Genomic DNA, 13431 nt, shown 5'->3' with positions numbered 1-13431 from the left:
CTGAGCATGCACACACTGGGTTTTCCACACTTCTGGCTGTTTCTCAGTCTCCTTTAAATCTTTCCCAGTCACTAAACAAGGCTGGCCCTCAGGATTCCACTCTGGATTTATTTTCTCCTTAAATCTTAATTCATTTCTGTGTCTAAGCACTGGTGAATTCCTAAATCAAATCCTAATCCAGATCTTCCCTCTGCACCATATCCACATCTCCAATTATCTTTAGATATCTCTCACAGATAGACCAAACATTACATGCTCAAAAACTTGAGTAATTAATCTCCTCATTCCACACCAGGTGCACCTTCCTCCTCCTCCACCCTCAGGATTGAGTACCAACCAGCCAAACCCACCTTGAATCTTTACTCTTCTTCAGCCTTTCTCATCCAACTAGCAATCAAGTTTTACTCTGCATTTTTCAAGTTCATATCCTTCTTTCATCTGGCCTTAAAGACACCACAACCTCTCAACAGTACTACTCTTAAGAGACTCTTTGAAGTTAGCATGGAAACGACAGGTCCTTGAACCCTTACTTTATGCAATTTTCTGGTTAAGATCCCCAGATCTAAGAATGGTCAAGAACCAGTCTTTTCCCTCCTATTCATTTCCACATCACCTCAAGTTAAAATGAAGGCACCACAAGATGTGTTGTGTGTATGTTTGGAAAGGTACACAACAATCTGGGGTACTGTAATATTTAAGTGGAGTACCAGTTATTTAGGGGTTTACTTGTGAAAACTGAACAGTATTCTTAAAATGTGTCCTTACTCAACATATCATAAATAGAAGGAAAATATTACCATGGGATTTTAGGCAGAAATCAAGTCCTGTCTCTTAAGCATGACGCTTGTTTATGGGCAGTCTTGCCTCTTGTCACATTCCTATCACGAGTTCACTCTGTAGCTACCAGATCCTCTCACAATTCTGTCTTCAGACAGTATTCATCTTTTCTAGTACTCAATTGTCTCATCTTAGGTGTCATTTCCTCCTGAAAGATTCAACTTTCTCCTTCCTGGTCTTCTACAAACTTCATATCCCTCTCTAAAACCCCTGCCTATTTCTATCATTTTCTTGGAAAAAAGGCAGTGTATACTGCAGTGGACTTGCTTAAAAACAAAAACTTTTCTGGCTATGCTTTTTTGTAGCCAATGAACTGAACACATAAGAACCATTTCATTGTTACTGGAATTTGGATCTAAGATGCAAGATTCACATTCAAGTATGTTAAAAATTATGCACTTTTAGTGGGAACACCTCATACTACCATGGCCCTGAATTAAAGTGAAGTCAACAGCCAGAACTTCTGCTCAGCTAGATAACCATACATGAAACAATGCAACTTCAGCATTGAAGTTGAGCATTGAAAAGCAGAGAAAATGTTTAGTGTGCATGCAGCAAAAATACACTTTGCATTAGGTTTTCAAAACAGAGAACAGGTCTAAGAACCTCATTATTAGTTGTGAACCTGGGCTGGGGAACTACTGGTGCAGAAAAAGTAAAATGTCTAGGTTATAGGAGAAAGTGAGGTCTTCTGCTTAAACTATTAAGAAATCTAGAATAAGAGTGTGCTGGTGATTAGGAATTAGGAATGAAAGACTTAACCTCAATTGAACTATCCCAGAAAAGGTAACTAGTCAGATGTAGAACAAATCAGAGCAATTTAAATTCTTGATTCTAATTTTTAAATGGAGTAATGCATTTGACAGGATAGATTTTACAATGGAGTAATAAATAAACTCTTACACAAAGCAAAAAACAAAACAGATTTAATGACTAGAACAAATGAATTAATAGGTTTATAATAACCATTAACTAAGGGAAGCCCTAGAACCAGAAATAAAAGATTGCATGCAAAGTCTAGTTACCATAAAAACCAAAGCATACCAAAATATCTGTTTCCTAGCATAGACTCCAGGTCTTTTATTTCCAACTCTCAGTAATCAAAATATTTACACTTTCACATGCTACTGGTAGTAGAGGAATAAAATTTAGTCTGTCTAGGACTACAAATATCTTTCACAGAATGGAGCATACACAAAGAACAGTGTCTTTCTCCACCTTTTTGGGCCCATCTTAGGGGAAAAAAAGGCACTCCCAAAGATTCCTTGGTAACACCTTTGCTAGGTTTGTTACATAATCTTCACATGTAAAATTAATGGTCCACTCATTTCACAGATCTGGGAACCACATGGCATTGGAACTGCCTTTAACCCACATGCCAAACTGGCTTTAACAAGGACAACCGCTTTGGATGTCAGTTCTTAAAAAAAAAATGTGGACTTTGTTTCCTTGAAAACATAAAACATATGCTTAACTACTGAACTTTGGCATACATAGCCAAACATATTGTGGAACTGAAAGAACCACCATATATTTCGGTGCCGGAGGACTAAGTTTTCTAACATCAGCTGCTTCCAACTCCCCTAGGCATATGCAACTTTGTTCTTCTCCCTTTTATTAATAATTAAGTGCTCTGAACTTGAGTTTAACCTCTCCACTGAGAGATCTGGAAAAAAAAAAAAAAAAGATGCTTAAATTACTGAGTCTTTCTCTGATCAAAATGAAGAGTAATGAAGTCTTCAACTGCATGTGGGCACTGCCCATTATTCACAGAATCTTTAGAAACCATGTGCCTGAGGCCAAAGAGAATCTGCTTTGATCACTAAGAGTGACTCACACTGAGCCATACTGAAACTGCACTTGGGTACCTGGTCTCAAGTCAAACTGAACTTAATTTATTTCTCCACATTTACTGCATCCATGTAGCATGCAATTTTTGATGCTGAATAAGAGAAATGCGGCAATTGAAGGCTTCACCACAAGCATCACATTCATGGGTTTCTTGAATTTTCACCTCTGCATGGATTTTCTGATGGTTGACAAGGCTGCGCTGCTGACTAAAACTTTTGTCGCACTTCTCACACTTATAAGGTTTTTCTCCTGTATGTATTCTCTGATGCTGAATCAGGCCGGAGTTCCGGCTAAAGGCCTTCCCACATTCATCACATTTATGGGGTTTATTACCTGTGTGAACGCCCTGATGTCGAATAAGATTACAAAGTTGACTAAAACTTTTGCCACACTGTCTGCAAAGATAGGGTCTCTCACCAGTGTGGATTCTCTGGTGTTCAATAAGAAATGAGCTCCGACTGAAGCTTTTCCCACATACAGTACATAGGTAGGGTTTTTCACCAGTGTGAATTCTTTGATGTTGCACAAGATGAGCACTGACACTGAAAGTTTTCCCACATTCATCACATTTATAAGATTTTTCCCTAGGGTAGACTTCCTGTTGTATAACAAGACCTCCATTTGGGTCAAAACTTTCCTTGGTTTCATTGTATGAATAAGTCTTCTCTCTGGTGTGGATTCTCTGGTGCTGAATAAGACCTGAGCTTCTACTAAAGGCTTTTCCACATTCCTCACATTTATGGGGTTTGTCCCCTGTGTGAATTCTCTGATGACGAGTAAGGTTGCAAAGTTGACTGAAGCTTTTCCCACACTCTTTGCACTGATAAGGTCTTTCACCTGTATGGATCCTCTGATGTTCAATAAGGAATGAGCTCCGACTGAAGCTTTTTCCACATTCAATACAAAGAAAAGGTTTCTCACCAGTGTGGATTTTTTGGTGTTGTATAAGATATGTACTTAATCTAAAGGCCTTCCCACATTCACCACATTTATGGGGTCTTTCCCCAGTGTGAATTCTCTGATGTTCAACAAGTAACGAATTTCTACTAAAGCTTTTCTTACATTTGGTGCAGTGATAGGGTTTCTCACCAGTGTGTGTTCTCTGATGCTCAATCAGGTGTGACTTCCAACTGAAGGCTTTCCCACAGTCACTACATTTATGGGGTTTCTCACCTGTGTGAATCCTCTGATGTTTAACAAGGCTTCTTCGCTGGCTGAAGCTCTGTTTACAGTGATTACACTGATAGGGTCTCTCTCCAGTGTGGATTCTCTGATGTCTAATAAGGGTTGAGCTCACACTAAAGGTTTTTCCACAGTAATTACACTCATAGGGCCTTTCCCCGGTGTGAATTCTCTGATGTTCAATAACAAATGAACTGCGACTAAAACTTTTCCCACATTCATTACATTGGAAAGGTTTCTCTCCAGTATGGACCCTTTGATGTTGAATGAAATGAGCCTTGCGGACAAAACCCTTTCCACATTCTTCACATTTATGACATTTCTCTTCAGAATTTGGTCTCTTACGGATAATGTTAGTGTTTCCTCTGAACATTCTTTGTTCCTGGGTCAAAGATTCCCTTGGTATTTCCCATAAGAAGATTCCTCTTTGTTTATCTAACCTACCAACAAGTTCAAAGGTTTCTCTATGCATGGGATCCTGGTCAATTTCACTTTTGATTCTTGTAACTATTATACCCTGTGGTTCCATTTCTTCCTCAATTTCCTCAATTTCTTGTTTCACAGTTGGCTCCTCATCCTTATCTCTGTTCAAAACATCTGGAATAAATGGAAAACAGAAATGTCAGCCTAGTTCTTTGCCAGCAAGGAGAAACTGTCATAAAAATAAGATAATTAAAATAATCTACTATGTGCATAAAATGTAGTTCACTATATCACAGCACCCTTGTGATGATTACATTAGTTCAAATACATAAAGCATTTAAAACTACCTGGCAAACAGTACAAGCTATATAAATATTATTTAGTATTAGTTTTCTGATAAAATGAAATGTTTTCCTTAAAGAAAGGGTAACAAAGAAATAAAATAAGTAATAGTAGGACAAACTAGCTATCAGGAAAGAAAGGACAATGTGGAAAGAAAACAGTAGGTTCAGAAAAACTTAGGATGAAGTAGCATTATTGTAATGTGAATAAGCCAAATAACTGACAGAAAAGAACACATAAAATGATGCTGAGAAGGAAAACAGACAAAAACCAGAGGAAACAACAATTCATTCATTAATAAGAATTTATTGTGAATAAAAGCATTCCAGGCATTGTATTAATGTAATGAATTAGAATTTAGAGATAAAGCAAGAAGCCTCTTAACAAGTGGAATAGATGGTAAGTACAAATAGGGAAAGAGTAGAATATGACAAAGAAAATACTAAGTAAAATAGATCCTATATGGAGATAAATGGTTTTAAAAAAACTGAGTTGAAGTGATATGGATTCTATTACATAGAAAAACAGGAAAAAAAGAACATGTTTAGAGCTAATGGAAAAACTAGGAAAAAGAATAGCCTGTGGTAGTTCATGACTTCACCTACCACAGATACCACACTCTTCAAGTATAGATGAGTCTTGTTCCTCTAAAGATATAAGACCCACATTGGAACTATTCATTTCCAACTGGGAGTCTGCATGACATCCAAGAAATGATAATCCTGCATGCATTGGAAGAGAGATAACATAATGGTCTATAATAAAACAGAGCAGCATATGGGACACTTAAGTCTGCCTCTGACTTCTTTCCTGATTTTCTATCTCTTGCTGCCTGGTGGATAACTCCATGAGAAGATTCAATCACCACTAAATTCTTATTTGACCCTAACAATTTCTCCTTTTTTATACCTCCTTTTTTCTTTCAATTTTATAATCTTCTAACTGTGGAGTCATCTTTGAATTTTCTTTTCCCTTACTTCAAACCAGTCATTATTTTATTCCAAAAAAAACCCCTCTTCTGTTATTTCCCTAAGAAACTTTATTTTTACTTAAGGCTACTTACAGTACTGTCTCTCAAATTCATTTTCAGTAGACAGTCTTTTCTTTCACTCAAAGAAAAAGGATGAGAACTGCCTCATCAATCTGTCTCATACCTAAAATTACCTGCACTGTTACATGAAGATATATCCCATTCTTATCCAAGGCTAAGTCATCTACTCCTCTCGATCCCACTTGCCTCTGGGCACTTGTTCAATTATTACCATTTCTTCCTCTTCTTCAATCTGTATTCTCCATAGAATTCTACATACACCTTCTTCAGTTCAGTTCAGTTCAGTCACTCAGTAGTGTACACCTTCTTACCAACATACAAAATATATCCAACTTTATCTTGAACCTGAAATCCTTTTCTAGATGAAATCCAAGCTTTGAAAAAAAAATCTTAACACTGTACCTCTCCATTTTCTAACTATGTTTTCCACACTCAATCTCTTCCCATTCAATCTACTTGATAATCTACTATAAAATCTGGTTTCTGTTTCTAGTATCTAGAGAAACTTCTCATTAAATCACCAATGACTTTCAAGTAACAAATGCAACGGACATTTATTAGTCCTTATTTTACATGCAGCATGTGATATTCTTGACTACTCCCATTCCTTTACACTGTTTTTGGTTTCTATGCTATTGTATTCTAGTTCTCTTCGTACTTCTTATTTGGCCTTTTCTAATACATTTCCCTCATGCATTGCTCTTCTCCACAATTGTTTAAAGGTATTACTATCCATGTTTATATCATCATGCTCTATATACACACACTCTCTGAATGTTGCCACTAAGCTGTCTCAAAAAGGTCTCACAAATAACATTACCATCATCACTTGTTGTCATGTCCATCTCCACCTTTAATCATGTTCCTTTCAGAAGCATTAACTGTCCATCAGCCTACAGTCCAACAGCAGGAAATCATTCTAAATTTCTCCCTTTTTCTTACTATTAATCAATCACCAAAATCAATGATTCTACTCTTTAGCATTTGCCCTCTCTGTTTTCCATAGATTACTGCAAAAGCCAACTAATAATCTTTGGCTCTGGTCTTTATCTATTTCATTGAATCCAGAAGAGATTTTCATGAAATGGAATTCTAATCATGTCACTACTACAGATCCTATTATCTCTAAAATCAAACCAAATCTCTCTACATTATGATATCAGTACTTCTTGAGGTCTCTAAGCTTCAACTCACTCTCCTTCCCATGCTCTCACACTTTAAGTGTGTAAATTGCTTATGCTTTAGTCATTTATGGTATTTCTTTGCATATCTCATTTATGAAATATCCACTGGCATTGTTTACTTGAGAATCTCTTAATTTCTTTTTAAGATTCAATGCAATGCAATAGTTCCTCTATAAAGTTCCTTCACTTAATCCACTAGATGATTTAAGTGTTCTGTTTTTGATGACCATCCTTTGTCTATAACTGCATTATAGCTATTATTACACTGTACTTCAGTTTGTATTTTCCATTGGATTACAAGTTCTTTCTGAGACTTTGTGTTAATGTCTCTTCATAACATTTACTCAGTGGATAATGTTCCAGGGTTTTACTCAAAGCAGTAATACAAAATTACATTATTTGCAGATGATATGACTGCCTCCCCTTCATGCAGCTATGTCGTGGCAAAGGGGTTTGCTTAACTCAATGCATCTATGAGCTATGCCATGCAGTGCCACCCAAGACAGACAAGTCACAGTGGAGAATTCTGAGAAAATGGGTGGCAGAGGACGAAATGGTTAGATGACATCACCAACTCAGTGGACATGAATCTGAGCAAATTCTGGGAGACAGTGAAGGACAGGGAAGCCTGGCATGCTGCAGTCCACAGGGTTGCAGAGTCAGACACAACTTAGCAACTGAACAACAATGACCACCTACCCAAAATTCCTAAAAGAATTAAATGAAATATAATAGCTATGAAAGGACTAAGATATAGAACAAATACTGGTTCTTACTACCAAGGATAACTAGTAAATAAATATTATAGGAAAAGAAATATGCTCTTCATGATATTAAAAACCATAAGGCCTAGGAATATATCTAACAAGAAATGCAAGATCCATAAAAGAATCCATACAATTTTTCTGAAGGACATAAGACAGTTAACTAGAATCAACCAATTGCCAAAGAGAGTCAACATTATAAGGCTTTTACTTCTTCCCAAACCAACTAACAACTATTCAATCCAAAATCCCATGAACCAATTAAAAAACCCCAATGAATCTAAATTTCAACTGGAAGAATGCAGAAAACTAGTTAAGTACAACTGACCCTTGAACAACATGAAAGTTAGGGGCACTGATCCTCCACTCTGTTAAAGATGTACATATAACTTTAAAGTTGGCCCTCTATATCCATGGTTCTGCACCTACAGATTCAGTCAGTTGCAGATTGTATAGTACTGTAGTACGTATTTAGTGAAAAAAATTCACAAACAAGTGGACTCTCACATTTCAAACCCATATTGTTCAAGGGTCAACTGTATAACCTCAAAGAGAATGTAAGAGTGACTTTATCTTACCAGACATGAAATATAATATATTGCTAAAGTAAATAAAACACAGAGGCACTAGCACGAAAACAAATAGGTCAAATAGAGAGACATGTAAAACAAGTGAATCTAGGCTGCCAAACAGAGCAGCCTGGAAATGACTAGCCATTAGACCTGGGCTTGGTAGCTATAACCACCTTCTGAGGTACCTGCCATGCTTGTACTGTATGTTCCCATCCTCTGGTCATAGCTAATTTTTCTAGAGTAAACAGGTGCCTCAAAGTGCAGTTCTCTCAGTTTTCTAGGAAAAAAACAAAACAAAACAAAACAATGAGAGAATGGGGAAAGACTTGCATTTTTAGGCCAACCACAATGCTTTATATTTATTTATTGAATGAATGAGCAGTTGAATCAATATTTGGAAAGAGACTAAGGTCCAATCTGGCTCTAGCAGTCTGGAGAGAAGTTATCAAAACTGAAGAAGTCTATATTAATTGAAAGAACTGAAAGGTCAAGAAGTGACAGATCAAGCTGTCATCAATGTAGTTATTGCAGGTTTTAAAGAAAAATCAGCATGGAAAGGATAGGTATGACTGAAGGGGCAAAATTACAAAGCTAGACGAGTTGTGTTAAGTAGAGTAACAGGATGAAATGCCAGAAAACACTACACTGGAATAGCTGAGTAACCATAATCTCTCATCAAGGGAGCACAAATCAAGGGGATAGATACAGAATTTATACAGGAAGATGAAAAGATTGTGGAGGAAGAAATAATAACTCATGAAAAGCTGCATTTCAGCTACAATAAAGAGAGCCTGAACGCAGATCACAGATGGGCTCACTGCTATTTTACAATACTAGGCACAGGCAAGGCTGGGCATTCACCTGATATTATCAACCAGGACACTATATGGGTGGAAAAAGCTGTCAGTGACTCAGAGATACCATAGCATAATGGAAAAAAAACCTAGCATCTGATGTGGCTGGAGAATGAAGTCGTATGCTGAAAACAACAGATGAGGCTAGAAAGCTACACGGGAGCTATATAAGGTGGTTCCAGTATACAGGACAAGAAATTAAGATTTTTTTTTTTTTTTAATCCTTTAAGGTGTCAGAAATCATCAGAAGTTGTAAGCAGTTAACTAACACAAAATCAGTTTGGTAGCAATAAAGAGAATATATTAGAAGAAAGGGAGACTGGAGGCAAGGGGCTAGATTACAAGCTAGTACAATAATCTTGTCAAAAGATACTGAGTCTTAAGTATACTCACTCAGTCACCCAAATATTTAAGAAGCATATAATATATGCCTGGCTCTGTGCTAAGTGCTGGAGAAATCAAATGAAAAAATACAGTTACTATCCTCTTGAAGATCAGTCTGCATAGAGATATAACATAATAATTATGGTACACTATAATAAATTCAACAATGGAAGTGTATAAAAGACAGCACAGAGAATGGAGTACTGAATTCTGAAGAGGAGGCCCTTATATCTTGGTAGATAATTTGAGATCTGCCAGATGTGTGTTACTTATGTGGTCTTCAAAAGGAGATGACTAAGAAGTTGGAGTTCAACAGTGAAGATAATGACAATGATGATGAAGGTAACAATTGACATTTATACATTGTACTTAATACGTGTTTGTCAGTGTCCTAAATGCTTTACGTATATTAACTGAGTTAATGCTCACAATAATCCTAAGATTAGGATTATTATTATTTCCATTTTTATATAAAAAAAGAAAACAGGCACAGAAAGGTTAAGTAATTCACCCATGGTCACAAGTCTTATAAGTAGTGGAACTGGGATTTTTATTTAGGCAGCTAGGCTCCATATTTTCTCTCTACTTAAGTAGAGATAAAGATTTGAGACTTATCATGACATACTTGATTACCTGAGTGTAACTAAGATCTGCCAAGGTAGGTTTATAGACTGAGAGAAAGTCTGAGAATGCAAAGAAATAGAAGGAAGCAATAAAGAGTTTCAAATATCTATAAAGAAATGGAAGTCCCAAAAGAATCTACTGTATTTGACAACGGGGTAATTACTGACGAATGTTAAACAACTGAAGGTAAGTGGCAGAGGTACAAAAAGAGGCTTAGAGATAATGGGAAGTAAAGATAGAGAATACACATTAACCACTCTTACAAAAATCTGGCTGTGAAGCAAATAACTAGTAGGTTACAGGAGCAGCAAGAAAGACTGTGGCTCAAAGGAGAGCTCTGGCGCCATGAACATACCTATCACCAAATTACACGGGCGGGGGTGGAGGGGGAAGACTGATACGATCTTGGAGAATGTGCAACCTTATGTGTGCAATAAGGGGTAGAAAACTTGAGAGTTCATGTGTGGTGGTCTCTATCTTCTCTGTGAAACAGAAGGTGAGGTCCACCACTGAGTGATGAACCCAAGGAAAACTCAAAGTTTCTGAAACAGCCACTAAAAGAAACAGGGGTAGGAGCAAATGGATGATAAAAAAAATTTGCTGAAACCACTGGGTTTTTATATCCAGAAGAAGGAAACCACCTGTATATATGCAGGGCATCAATTCTTTCAGTTACAGAACTTCTCTTGCTGTGTTCAGCAAATCAGGTAAGAGAAAAAGGCAGATTTTATAACCAGTACAGGACTTCAAGTTTGCAGAATGGGTAGAACATAATGACAAAGTGGCAAGAGAGCATGCTGGTGATCATTTTATATATAGGTCTATGGGTTAGCAGAGATGGCAATGGCAACCCACTCCAGTACTCTTGCCTGGAAAATCCCATGGACGGAGGAGCCTGGTAGGCTGCAGTCCATGGGGTCGCTAGGAGTCGGACATGACTGAGTGACTTCACTTTCACTTTTCACTTTCATGCACTGGAGGAGGGAATGGCAACCCACTCGTGTTCTTGCCTGGAGAATCCCAGGGATAGGGGAGCCTGGTGGGCTGCCGTCTATGGGGTTGCACAGAGTCGGACATGACTGAAGCGACTTAGCAGCAGCAGCAGCTATGGTTAGATGAGAAGGTGAAGCAGAAGGTGAAGCAGGAGGGAACTAAGAGCCTGGGAGGAAAAAAGGAAGTCAAGGAACAGGAAAGATTAAGAATAAACAGGTTCAGTAGGAAAGGAGAAAAGGTAGACAGGTAGGAAGTTATAGTAAGCTCCACATGGGCAGAGATCATGTCTGTTTTGTTGACTTGTTTAGTTATAGTCAATAAACATCTACTACCTGAGAAAGAATAAGGTTATTAGTCAAAATACAAGATACTGGGGTTTAAAATTTGCCTGTTATAACAAAATTGAGGGTGTGATCATTGATGTGAGGTGCTTAATAAGAATGGAAAAGCAGGGTCCTTGAAGATACAGTGAGACAGAAGTAATGACTGCATGATGGTGTGGGTTAACAGAAAGAAGATTCCAAAATGTGACAAAATCTATGTGTGAGACACCAAAAAAAAAATTAAAAAATTGACAGATGATAGTGAAAAGAAATTAAGAGGGTAGAGCAAGATAGCTAAAACCTCAAAAGAGAAATTACGTTTGAAGGTAGAAAACTAATGCTTTGGGAACAGTACTGAAAAGTTAGGAGAACAATTATTTTTCCCTTTCAGCCCTGAGACAAAGGATGGGGAAGGAAGAGGATGTGGGAGAATAAGCCGCCCCTGCCAGAGAGGTAGTGTCCTTGGGAAAGTGCCAGGTTTCAGTTAAGGCCAGGAGGGGTAGGGAACACCATGTGAAGAGAAACAGGGGCTCCAGAAGGCAGAGTGAAAAGGGGTGGGAGGAAAGCAGTGGGAAGATGAGCTAGGAGGGAAAGTACAGAGCAATATGGGAATGAGATTAAGAGGATGGAAGCCAGAAAAGCTTGTATTTTGGTCACTGTAAGGACGGTAGGGATGAGAGCCATGGAAACAATTCATGGCTGAAAGGTCTGAATTGGAGCCTTGGAACAAAGCCATTTGGTATGGTACTAGTTCATGTGTTCTGCTTTCTTACAGTTTCTTAGCTATTTTGATCCAAGAAACAACAGATTCTTACCCAGTGAGACCAGGTTTCCATAATTCTCCATCATGACATCTTTATACAGGCTTCTCTGAGCTGGATCCAGATAATCCCACTCCTCCTGGGTAAAAAACACAGCCACATCCTCAAATGTCAGCAAGCCCTGAAATAGTATGATTTCTGTAGTCAGTTTTGTTGTCTCAAGGACAATTCTACCGCTGAAAGTAGCATAAACAACCACTTATCAGGGCCGGGCAGGCTAGGAGGAACATGATAACTAAGAGTTACAAATGAGACTCAATTCTGGGAACGGACAGAATTCGGACACCTCAAATTAGAGGAAAACACAGCTGGATCTCTGTCCTCTGTAGTGAGGAGCTTAAGGATAAGGTTTACCCAGTATGCCCTAATAATTTAATTTTAGTAAGCTGCACTAAGGCCTTCCCAAGTTTCCTGCACCTCATCATCCCGTTCCAACTCAATTACGACCCTTTTCAACTCAATTATGTTAATTTTTCTAAGCGTCTACTTTGGATCCAGGCATGGGGCAGGTGTAGAATAACCTCACCTGGAAGAACTCATAAATGAAAACGCTAGTTTGGAGCATTGCTAATTTTCTTTAGATTTATCAAGTCGCTCTTGAAAAAAGGAGCCACTGGGTAGTGTGATCGCGAAGGGCTCCCCGGTACATTAGGGGGTACTTCATTGCACCGCGCTGGCCCTAAAGACCCAAAAAGGGGGGTGGGGGCGGTGGCGCGGCCTAGCGAGCTAGGTAAAGGCGAGAGAACAGGAATACTCCGAGGGGCGACTTACCTTTGGCTGTGGCGGGGGACTCGGCGAGGCCATCTCTTAGACAGAAAATCAGGGCAGGAATCCCGGGTGGCCGCACGAAAAGGAGGCCCTGGCAAGGCCTACCCGGCCGCTGAATATTAGGCCAGAAGAAAGCGAGGCCTCTAGGCTGGATCTGGCCAGGTCCTGCCCCGAGCGGTCACGACCCCAGCAGCCTGTCAGAAGCGCTACTTGGCCGCCCCCACCCCGCACCCACTCCCCTGCCTGGCTGTGCAGCCTTCCAGGCCTCGCTAGAGCCTCCTCTCGGTCGCCAGTTCCTGCTGCTTTCAGGAACCCTGCTCTGTGACCGCCCGCCCCCGGACCAGAAGGCGTCACCGGGAACCTTCCCGGGACGCCCCTCAACTACAACTCCCGTCATGCTCTGAGAGGGCGCTGGGGTCCAGCCTGCCACGGCCATGGCGACCGAACTACGCTTCCCG

At 39.1% G+C, this 13431-nt stretch overlaps 1 protein-coding gene across 5 annotated transcripts; it reads right to left on the bottom strand.

Moving 5' to 3' along the window:
• Window positions 1–1747: 1747 nt before the first annotated feature.
• Window positions 1748–13364, bottom strand: ZNF189 (zinc finger protein 189). Of its 5 annotated transcripts, XM_044940348.2 has the most exons (4): window positions 12200–12326; window positions 8392–8483; window positions 5241–5357; window positions 1748–4467 (listed from the first exon to the last, which is right to left on the bottom strand). In XM_044940348.2, exons 2-4 carry the CDS (start codon window positions 8417–8419, stop codon window positions 2747–2749), a joined length of 1866 nt encoding a protein of 621 aa, XP_044796283.1. In that variant the 5' UTR covers window positions 8420–8483; window positions 12200–12326; the 3' UTR covers window positions 1748–2746. The 5 variants fall into 5 exon arrangements, with proteins under 5 accessions (XP_044796283.1, XP_006067932.1, XP_006067933.1 ...); XM_006067870.4 differs by lacking the exons at window positions 5241–5357; window positions 8392–8483 and adding an exon at window positions 12977–13364; XM_006067871.4 differs by lacking the exons at window positions 5241–5357; window positions 8392–8483 and adding an exon at window positions 12977–13359 and having other exon boundaries at window positions 12200–12284.
• Window positions 13365–13431: the final 67 nt, after the last annotated feature.

This window comes from Bubalus bubalis, chromosome 3 (genome assembly GCF_019923935.1).
Source record: "Bubalus bubalis isolate 160015118507 breed Murrah chromosome 3, NDDB_SH_1, whole genome shotgun sequence".
Classification (NCBI taxonomy): domain Eukaryota; kingdom Metazoa; phylum Chordata; class Mammalia; order Artiodactyla; family Bovidae; genus Bubalus; species Bubalus bubalis.
Note: the sequence above shows the minus strand (reverse complement) of the source record. Positions and strands in the feature narration are given on the sequence as shown.